We start from the raw sequence: 11495 nt of genomic DNA, 5'->3' as shown, positions 1-11495 counted from the left end.
GGCTACGAAAATATTTAGGAAGTCCTGTTCAGTGGCCTCTGCTGATAACCAAACACACAATTAACAGCAGTGAAATTGAGGAACGTGATCTTCCTATCAAGCTTGGTTTCTGCACTCTGGTAAAACCACAGCACAGATGACTCATCAGCAGAGGACTCTGCATCTTGAAAACAGGAGAATGGCAACAAGGTTTGTAACATGGACTTTTTAATACAAATAATGAACCTTTTGAGGGCTGCTACTGTTGGGTAACCAGAGTATTTCCTAAGCTATGAGTCGCTGCTTCCCCTCACCTCTCGCAACACTTACTCGGTCAAGATCAGCAGCATCCTCAGTATGCACACACCATAACCTCGCTTTTCTGGAACTTGATTCGACAACCATAGAAGGCCAGGGCAGGAATGTGAGAGAAAGGCTTTGCATCTGTCTCATTTAGGGCCTGTGTTAAACTCTTGGTGCCATCTCACCCCTGGAGGACCACTCCTTCACTTGAGCTATACAGAAAAAGGAGTTTAATCCATTTTTAACAAGAAATCAGGTGACGTTGGAAGATTTTGATCACTTCAAGGAACATGTCTGTTGTCTTACTGACAAGAGAATTAGCACTCATCAGCTGTAAGTGCATAGAGACTGCCTCAGTGGCTGAGGGGAATAACTCAGTAACAGTAATGAGGATTGCTAAGACTTAGTTTTAAATCATCATTGACATTAGATGATCCTCTTACTGGTGGATTTCTCCATGAGTAGGAGTATGGCTTCTTCCTGTGAAGAGCCCAATTAGACAGAAAGCAAAGGCATGAAATGTTTGCACATCAAGAATAATGATTGGGAGACACACTTTGATGGGATCTGAAGATAAATCCACACAAAAGCCTCTGAAGTCAATAGCAATGACTCCAGAGTTGCGTTAGACAATGTATATCTGAGTTCTCGATAATATGCAATTAGCTTGCTTTCCTTTAGAGATGTGGAATATAACTGTAAGCTGCAAAAAAACACACTACTTGGGAAACTGGATCCTTATCCCATGATGAACTTCACTCACATACCAAGCACAGAACCTCTCCTAGAGCAACCTGGTGCAAGATACCAGCTTTCTGCACACTGACATGTTACACTGCAACTCCTCGCTGAACTGCAGGGTCAGGCCTTAAAAATTTATTTCAGTAATTGTTGCCATTGTGTTCAGTCATACAAAATCCAGGTTGCGGTGTCCCTGCTGCAGTTGTACCCTCAGGCAGTCTGGCAGTCCGACAAACTGTTTAAAATGGGTTGCACTGGTCCAGAGCACATTTCTACTTCCTCCTTGATAAAAGCCTTCATCATCATACAACTCAGCTGATCCGCTCACTCATCTTTTCACTTTGTCTAATTTTTTTTTTGGTAAGATGATCAGCTTTCAGTGGAAAAGTGCTTCAGACCACAACTTACCATAAGCTACTTTCAAATCCTGGGTGCCAGGGACTGAAAAAAACCCCGACAACTACTAGACCATAACAATAACACCTCACTGAAAGAGTAGAACTTACCCATACTTCTAGAGAAAAGCTTTTTTTAATCCAAGTACTGTAAATATTATTGAAAATTTTTGAATGTACAGCGTAGGAGAAAACACAAACGGGAAGAAAAAGCCATTTTGGAAGGTGCCCACACAAAGCAATGATGCCTACTCTATCTGGTTTTTAAAACTTAACTGGTATGTGCTAAGATTCAGCAAGAAGCTACACAATATAAAATATCTCCAATCACACATTTAGTTACTACATAATGTTTGATGTTTATATCCCATCATTAGACAACACTGATTGGATGCACCTGTCTAGCTTATCCCATATTAACCTTGTATCTACAGAATTAATGTGAGAAGATGCAGTAGGTCCCAAATAATTCCTGGCATTTGTAGTCAAATACTTTGAATTCCACTCCAACAGGAACAGATTTATGAATATTACTGCCTGCCCTGCTAACATGCTGAGCAAAGAGCCAGTAATCCCACTATCTTGCTGAAACTTGAGTTTTTCCAGTGACCTGAAAGCACAGGTAATTAGGAACACCAGTGAACTGGTACACTTCTTGAGGTACAGCAATAGAAGTAATGATCAAGTGTCAGGTGGTAGATTAACTGTAATGTGTTAAAATACAAGTTGACTACTCAAATCATTATTCAAAGCTTTTTTGAAGAACAATGCTCCCCACTCCCACATGCAAACAAAACAGTCAGACCACATTCATATATTAATTTTTATTTTCCCATACAATATTCACAGGGTCTGCTTTTTGTCTTATTCAAACTAAACTCCCGCCCCCCCCCCCCCCCCCCCCGAAAAAAAAAAACAAACCCAAAACCTGACATTTCAGGACATGAAAAGAAGTTCTGTAAACATAAAACATCCAAGGAATAGCTGAAACCCAGGGCCTTTAGCAATTAAAACCACAGTTATATCCCCTTTAACGCAGGGCGTTTACTTCTGTATCACACCATTAAGCAAACTATTCTTTTCATATATTAAAAAGATGCAGCTTTAACCAAAAGTCACAACACGTTTCTTCACCGACTGCATGTTAGCATGTGTTTTATTATATCCTATTCAGTCACTTATTTTAAAAAGTATATACAGCTATGTCAAACGTGTATTTGTGCCATGTTTTTAATAACACAAAAATAAAGGCATTTTTAAGCTATTGCTGCATATTACGCAGCAGGATACCAGAGGATTGGTTCGGATACCTAACCTCAATGCAAAAGTCAAGTCTACTAAACCTCTGCAGTGGGAGTAATATTGAGCTGAACAGTCCCACTTCACACATTCAAACATTATGAGAGAATAGAGACATGTACGTGATGGCCAACCATTATCTTTTTTATCCCATTGTTTACCAATTTTGACAGCACACAGAACAACTCAGTGGAAAAAAAACCAACATGTTTCAATCTTTAAAATAAATGCTTCTGTTGTGATTAAAGCTACACAAGTGATATTCAAACTGCAGAAGATAATAGTGGACACTATCAAAACTAAATCATGTTTTCATCCAACACTTGCACCCAAAGTGTACCGCTTGCTTCATTATTGTGTGCAATGCAGCACAAAAGGTACTGAGTATCAGTTGCTGAAACACAAGAATAAAGCATATAGGTACAATCAAGAATACTGTGTGCAGGCACATATTTGTATCATAAAGAAAGCACTAGTCTTTTTGTTTTCTGATCTTTGTGAGTCTATTTCTGGGAAGCTTGCATCCCAAAATGGGACTGCAGTATTTTAAATTCAGTACAGGATAGAAACACTTTACATATAATCTTGCATTTTACATACATTAAGCTTTTTAATACCCCCCTGACCTTTGAAATAATTTTTGAGCTGTTTGAGGTTTTTCTTCTGTTTCCAAAAGAGCAGTTGTTCAGTTCACAACAGAGCACTTTTGTGCACAACAGTGCACAACATGTTCACTTTTGCTTATTTTTCAGCCATCACAAGATTTTAAAATCAAGTCATCTTAGATCAATTCTGCTCAAATGTCACCCGTACATGTAATTCCAAATATTTGTTAGAAATAATACAGACAATTAATAAGGCTTTAGCATTCTTTCTCTGCTTGCTGAGAACTTAAGAAGCCTCTTTTGAATTAGCCAATAATATACAACAATTTTTTTCACTTTAGTTTAGCTTGTGTGCACTTAAGAATTGCTCAGTCTACTTATTCCTCCAGAGCTGTTTGAAGGAGTTTAGCTTTATGATGACCAGCTCAATTCAAGCTACTTGTAGGTACATACATTTACTACCTTCCACATCCTAATAAAACAAGACTTTACAGTACATAAGCTACCAGACATGAGCAGTGGAAACAATGTAACTATAACTCTACCAAAAAGATAATCTGAAATATTTAAAACATTTCCTGACCACTAGAAAAAAGAGTGGCAATTAGATGCACAAGGCCATCAAGTATCAGTGCACCACACACAGGGAAGTAAAATTTACAGCACTCGTGCAATGCAGTTATCAATATCAAATTGGCCTCTTAATAGGAAAACAATTTAGTAAAAAGCTTTGTATGTGCCTAACACATAACATAACCTCGTCCAGTGCTGGTGCTGTGCTGCTTAACAAACCAAGCTACTTCTGGTATTAAATCCAAAAAGCAGCAGCAGCATATGTGAGTACAGAAACTGTACAGTTTCAGTGACAAAGTTACAAGAGTCCCTATTTTATTGCATGTTTTTTAAATAAACATGGAGATTTGGATTTTTGAATACAGAAAGTGGATTTCCTGAGTAGTCTCAGCTTACAACTTGTTCAGTGAAACAAACATTGTAAAAGAGGAAACGCATTTATTTTACTATAGAAGAATGTACGTTTAAGCAAACACACTCAAGTATAAAATTTAGCAAGTTTTGAAGGTGGAGACTTACCAGGCTGCCGGAGAATTTGCACCATGATGTAGTGTCAAGCTTGCAACAATTTTACAAATACGCAAGGGGTATCATTGGATTATTTTTTTAATAGCAAATCAAAACAGTGCACTACAGTTCATCACATTTGCCTTTTTATAATCCAATACATTCAGCCTGAAAATTTAAATCAAATCAAGTTTTCATATATATTGGCTCTCATATCAGACACTAGACTGCTGGGTTATTTTAAAGTGTTATACTGCAGATGGATAATCTTACTGGTAAAAGTCAAACTCACTTTGGATTAAAATCAGTAGACATGAAGAGAGGCTGGCAGTGATATTAAATATCACTATATATCACAAATATCACTATTAAATATCACTGCCAGATATTTAATACAGGAATAAGAAAAAAACTTAAGTTCCAAAGTATTTTTAAAATATTTCAAATCATGTGTCCTTTCATAACATTTTGGGTCTGGTTTGTGATTTTTAAGGGATGAGGAGTAGACACATTTGAATGTTGCATATATTCAGATCCTTTGTACCTGCAATTAATTGGAGAACAGTAACTTTTACAGATGAGTAGCACACAATGACCTGAAGCATTACCACTACCACTTATGATCCGACACGGGTTGTTGTGGTTCTTTTATCCGAGAAGAAACTTTTGAGGAGAAATACCTGCCCGATACTAACAACAAGAAGAATGATTGCTTCCCCTATTGACCAGTAGGCCACCCTCGTGTTTAAATCCTCTGCTCTGCTGCGGCCCTGCGCTTCCCTCAAGCGGAAGTGAGTCTGATAATCGATGACAGACTTCAAAGCTTCATGAATTGAAACACATGCAGACTCCATCTAGAGAAACAAACAAATACACACCACTGAATTAAGAACCTTCTAGTGCTTTTTCTGCCAAGTTTTGTGGTTTGACATTTAAAATCAGGATGCATGTAACTTTGCAAGCTAAGGATTAACTCAGTCCATCATCAAACTGAAATACTGTAAATGCAGTAAAATTTAACTTACATTGATCAAACTCTACACAGGAATGCGACAGACTATTACATACAGTGGTGTAAAACTGCAGATCTAATAAAAAGCAACAGGCTCTGAGAATGACTAAACAAATCTTAAATTAATGTGTATTTAGGTTCAAAATGAACATTAGAAACACTTTTGAAATGTGTTCTCCCAGTTGTTAATTCCACACATACCAGGAAAACAAGCAGTTGCTCATAACATTAAGATGCACACAGGATATATTAAATGCTTCTGTGTTTCACAAGTATGACATTCTTCATTGCATAGTTCTCACTCAAGTTGTACAACATCCTAAAAATCTACATTACTGAACTCAACATGTTCTTTTGGCAAGAGACCCTTCTCTTAATCATATACACAAAGAGTGGTTAGAGAAAGGACAATTCTGTTACCTTTCAGTGTTCCTGAATGCTCCGTAACATGATCATATAACAAATACTTAATAAATTGCCCAACTTCATTGTCATTTTTCATTTAAAAAAAAGTACTGCCAGTTTTCCAAGCCCTAGATCATTTTTCACATAAACTTCTTCCACTTTCAGTTTATCTTCTGTGAGTAAAAGTCAGCAGCCCTCACCATGTTTTGATCACCAAGAGATTAATCAATGGATCCTCAAAATAATTTCTAGTCACAGTTTGTTTTCCTGTTTTACGGTTTAAAATTAGTTTTTCCCGAAGATCAAACAACACAACCTATCATAAAAGGAAATGTTTAACACCCTGGGGTAGGACCACTCTCAGTTACTTATATCTGTGTCTAACCATCTTTTCAAGTTGATGACTTTCAAGACAGGTCATGTCTGATCAAGTATAAGATACTCTTCTCAACAAAATTCAGGAATAGGTTTTCCAAACTAAGTTCTGCCATTGGTCTCACTGATAAATTGTAGAGCTCTCCTAGTCTGCACAAGGGATTTAAACACAAAGTCACTCTGGTTTTAGGGATTTACCTTTTACCTTCCCTGTAAAAGGCTGCCCAAATTTGGTCCTTCTACAAGCCTCAAGAAAACTGCAACAAGAACCTTCTTACCAAAGATGCGTTGTACTCTGAAAATTAGCTCTCCCCTTCCCAAATACCTTATTTGCATTGTGTATGCTACAACCCAGTGATAAACTATTATTTTACATATCTTCTCCCACAGGCTGCAAGGGGCTGCAGAGATGCTAGACCCAGGAACTGCATCTTCTGTGTTCTCAAAATCCCTCTGCTGATGCCAAGATAGCAAAAGAAAAACCAGACGTAACAGAACACACAGACTGAACAGAATGAAGACTAAAGTAAGGAAAAGAGATGGAAAGATACAGGATCAAGAATCAGAATACAAAAAAAGGCAGAGCAGAAGAGTGACAAGAAGAAAGAGGCAAGAGCTGTAGTTGAATTCACAGCAAGTCATCTACTCATTACAGATCTCAGCTGCCGCAGACTTATGTGAGGTAAATTCAAGTGAGATTGGCATTTGAGAAGCGACATTTATACCACTGAGTTCAGACTAGTAAAATAGCAACCAAGTCCAGCATTCTTTAATGGTTTTTTAAAGCAAGGTTTGGTGATGGTTATAACGTAAGAACATTAGTGGGAATTCAGGAAGCAAGTGTTCCAAGGGAAGTTTTGATGAACTTAGGTTGCATAGAAGTGGTAAAAATCTATAAAATCCTGAGAATATAATAATAATGCTCTGACACTTGATAGTGTTTTATAAAGGACAAATATCTAGAAGCCAGCTAAATTTGGCTGATTTTGTTCATTTGTTTATTTTGCTAGAATTTTCTTCTCCATTTTAAAAAATGGCAGTTACATGAGGTCAACATAAGTCCTCCCTCCAAAAAGACTCTACCATTTTAAACACAAAAACAATTCTCAAAGTTTCTCCAAAGTTTGGAAATTCTGAAAACCCTGATCCACTGATATTTACGGTTTGTGAAGTCCACACTTCAAGGGGAACAGAACCATGGCATCAAAAGGATGTTCCCTTAACAAAGAAACAAACAAACAAAAAAAGAACATAGTGGCCTAGAGTTTAAGGTTTAAGTTACTACCATAATTTTATCTTAAGCACTTGGTGATTCCTTCTCAGCTCTGCTCTGTGTAATATGAATCCTATCTTCAGAAAGAAAGCTTATTTGTAGTAATTCAGATTATTTTAAAAGCTCAACCCATTGATTTTCAAAAGTGATACAGGTATCTAATGCAGCTGAACTTGAAAAAACACTGACTCCACCTAACAGCTGCTGTCAAAGACAACAGCATTTTACCTGGGTAAGTGCAGTTACTCTGTTCTCACTAGGAAACAGTGGTGGATCTTCTCCAACCTGGAAATCGAAGTACACAGTTTTGTGTGTGAAAGTAGAGAATTCGTTGCTGAAGCAGAATTTGTATGTTCCATTTCTGGATGCAGTAAACGTGAAGCTATCATATTGTTTTTTCATCTCTTTGTACAATACAATGCCATCGGGGTCTTCCAACCGACAGTCAACATCATAATGACCTCCAGTGATCACCTGAAAACAAAAAACAAGAAATTGTCTTTTTAACAAAACATTTATTCTAAGAAGTATGATTTGTCAAGTGGCAATGCAAAATTTTTTGCTTTAACAAATGTTTTAAAATATACTGCATTAATTTAAAAATCTTTCACAAAGCAAGTCTGCAAAATTATTTTCTTACAAAAGACATTCAAAATACTTTAGGTTCAGGATACGTAACATCAACTATATTTTCAAACCGTTTACGAGAGCAATTTTAATTACTTTGTTATAAATAATTGTACAACAGCAAAGGCTACAGTAGATGAAACCTGATGGGGCAGCAAAGAGATTACTGTAACAAATCAACCATTTGCTGTATTCACAAGTCCTTCATGGAACTGATTCAGCCAGAGGAGATTGCTAACATGCAGTAAGATGGCTCCTTTCTGTACAGCCAAGAGTGTAACTACCCTATTAGCTCAAGCTGCGTTAGGCTGCAGGAATGGCATTCGACCAGTAGAACAGGTATTTCAACCTGGCTCATCTTCACGTGTGCTTGTGAGCAGAGCAATGTTGGGGGGGGGGGGTGTCTGCTGCCTTCCTCCTGCACAGTTAGCCACAGCATTCCTTCCAAAAACCAGCACATCCGGATAATGCCTAGAAGTAGCTCAAAACTTCACGATTGTCTCAAGGTTTTTTTCAGGCTTTGATTATTGTTGGTCTACAGCATATTGTTCTGTAAACTAGCTATGCCACCTCTACGGAAAGACTAATCATCAGCTTAGGCATTCATAACTTGGGTGTTCTGATGACTCTTACACTAGTAGTTTTACACTTAATCCTTGCTCCAAACTTTTTGCTTTTAAGATAAAGCATGCTGAAGGAGGAAGAGACATATCTCTTTTATATGCATGCATGTCCCTTTTATATGTGTGCAGAGATCACTGACATACTTTAGTATCTGAGTATCTGCACTTCACATAGTATTATTTAAACTCACATCAGTTTATTTAGTTATCAAGTTATTAAAACAATAATGCTAATGGTACAACTGAAATAACAAGAGATCTGAGCAGTAGCTGCTTTATAAACAGGAATTTTTAAAAATATTCAGTTGGCAAGCAATATCTTCAGAGTTTTCCCAAAAATGCGATGACAGGATACAAAAAGCAAAAAAATTTTTGGATGTCTGGATCTCTGGATGTCTGCCTCTACTTGGGATTTTCATACAGAAATGCTTACCTGGTTGGAAGGAAAAACAAAAATAAGATTTTTCTATAATGAAGCAATGGCTCGTTTTTGAAGTATGATCTCAAATTTGACAGGGGTGTGCTTTTCACCAATTACATGAGTCACTCACATTCAGTTAGTTATATCACACACCCTGAAAGGGCCAGTTTACACATACATGGTAAAGATTTGCCAGAGCTTTAAAGTTCCCCTAGGATTCCTTCTCACAGAGCTTGCTTGAGCCTCCTCTCAGCTCGAGACATACCGCTAAAGGACATGCACACAGCACTTCAGTCTACCGGCAGCTGGTCAAATCCAGACTTTACTTTTAACAATGCTACTCCTGTTCTGATCATCAACAAAAGTGAGAACAGCAGTCTTATCTGTCCAGCAACCTCCAATGATATCCACTTCAAAACGGGGGGGAAAGAGCTGCACAGAAAAGACTTCATGAAAGTAACAGGCAGGGACAAGAAACATTTGGGTAGAGAAAAAGATGTACCTAAGAAAGAACTAGAACACGTGGGACAGAGTAACAAGGACTGATATTTGGCAGTAACACTCCCCAAAATACGAAAGGCAGGCCAGCAGGCAGGAAACAAAAAAACTCGGGACTTCAACAAGAGAAGTTGGACCATAAAAGTACATAGCCCCCTCAAAAGCCCCCAAAGGTAACTGTGATTCCCATGGTCAAGGATGATTTCTCCCTTATGCTGCTGCTGCACTGTCAGTGACTTCACCAGCTGAAGTGACAGACTGAAAGGTTTGAACTCTGCTGATACCCTCAAAGGCACCAAAACTGTCAGGGCTGTTTGCTCGATACATCTCAAAGCTGCACAGAGTGCTCTACCATGACAGCTGCATGTTTAAACTGTTAGAAACTGAGAAAAGTAAGAAAAACCGTGCAGCCTCACTTAATACGTGCATATTAACCACAGCCTTCAATAAGATGTCAGTTGCCTGCATGTTTTACTTTTTGCAAGACTCCTGTCTTGCTATATGCCCGGGACACTTTGCTAGTACTGCATACCCATTCCATCGCCTTCTTACTGTTTGCCGTGTGACCCCCATTTGAACCATACTCTGAAATAAGAAGCTCCTGAAGTTGTATGCTGCTCATCATGCAAATGCTTCACAAACCGCAAGGAAATCACTTTCGCGGCATCTTGTTGGGCGGGGCGCTTTCGGTATCCTCCAGCCTGTTCATCAGGCGGGACACTGCGCGACAGTGACCAGGGTCAAAGACACCGCCAGTTTTCAGGGCCAACTTTATATGTCTTGCTCAGCTCCGAACTAAACTCACGCCTCCCGGCCGCTCCCGCGGAGTGCACGACAGCATGCAGTACTTCCTTAGCCGAGCTGGAAGCCTGCACGGCCTTCGGCTGCTGCTCCGCGCCAGGCGCTTCTCCTAACTACTCAGAGCAGCGCGCAGTAACGAACGAAGCTGAGAGGCTCCCCCGCCAGCACAAGCCCCTCGGCCACCGCTCCCCGCCGCCGGGCCGCGCTCCGGGGTGGGGACCGGCTCCGCCAGCGCGGCGCGGCCCGCCCAGGCCCGGGACGGCGCCTCCCGGTGAGGCTGCCCGCGGCCGCCCGGCTACCTGGAACTCGAGGGTGCACTTGGTGTCCTGGGCGATCTCCTCGTAGAAGCACTGCTTGGCGTTGTCGGGCAGCTCGAAGGTGATCTCGGAGGCCCGCGCGGCGCAGGCCGCCAGCGCCACCAGAAGCAACGGCGGCAGCCGCCCCCACGGCCCCGCGGCCCGGGAGCCCCGCAGCGGCATCGCCCGGCGCGGGGAGAGGCGAGGGGGGACGCAGAGCGAGCCGGGGGCGGGGGGAGGCGGAGGCGGCGGCACCGGCGTGGCGGAGGCGCCGAGCGAGGAAGCGCGCTGACACCCGGAAGCGCTCCCGGAGGGCGGTGCCGCCCAGCGCGGGTGCTTCCGGGTGAGCGCCCCTCTCCCGCGGGTGGTTTTGCAGACGTGGTGTGCGGCGTGGAAAGGGGCGGGGCCTCGGGGCGGGGGAGGAGGCGGGGCCTCGGGGGCGGGGCGTGGGGCGAGGCCGAGGCCGTCCTCCCCGCCCTTCCCGCGCCCGGCCGGGCGCGCGCGCGAAGCGTGACGGTACCCGCGCGCGCGGCGGGTGTCCGCCCGGGCGGCGCCGCCGCAGGTGGTCGGTGGCGTTCTGTCGCCGCAGCCTGACGTGCCGGCGGACGGAGCCCTGCAAGGCGCGGTCCGGGTTCCCCGCCCTGTCAGGGCTTCCGGCCGCGTGCCCCTTGAGCGCCGTCACCCGGGGCTGGGCTGTCTTCGAGGTCCCATGGGGCGGCAGGGCCTGGAGCCGACACGGTGGGCCCTCATCGGCGAGCCCCG

General features: G+C 41.8%; 1 protein-coding gene across 1 annotated transcript; it reads right to left on the bottom strand.

The window, feature by feature from the left end:
- Positions 1–2326: 2326 nt before the first annotated feature.
- Positions 2327–11026, bottom strand: TMED7 (transmembrane p24 trafficking protein 7). The gene is made up of 3 exons (XM_072860474.1): positions 10737–11026; positions 7696–7941; positions 2327–5256 (listed from the first exon to the last, which is right to left on the bottom strand). The coding sequence occupies exons 1-3, from the start codon at positions 10914–10916 to the stop codon at positions 5020–5022; spliced, it is 663 nt and encodes a 220-aa protein (XP_072716575.1). The 5' UTR covers positions 10917–11026; the 3' UTR covers positions 2327–5019.
- Positions 11027–11495: the final 469 nt, after the last annotated feature.

The sequence above is a fragment of the Ciconia boyciana genome, chromosome 4, assembly GCF_034638445.1.
Source record: "Ciconia boyciana chromosome 4, ASM3463844v1, whole genome shotgun sequence".
NCBI lineage: Eukaryota > Metazoa > Chordata > Aves > Ciconiiformes > Ciconiidae > Ciconia > Ciconia boyciana.
This window is presented reverse-complemented; position numbering and strand designations above follow the sequence as displayed.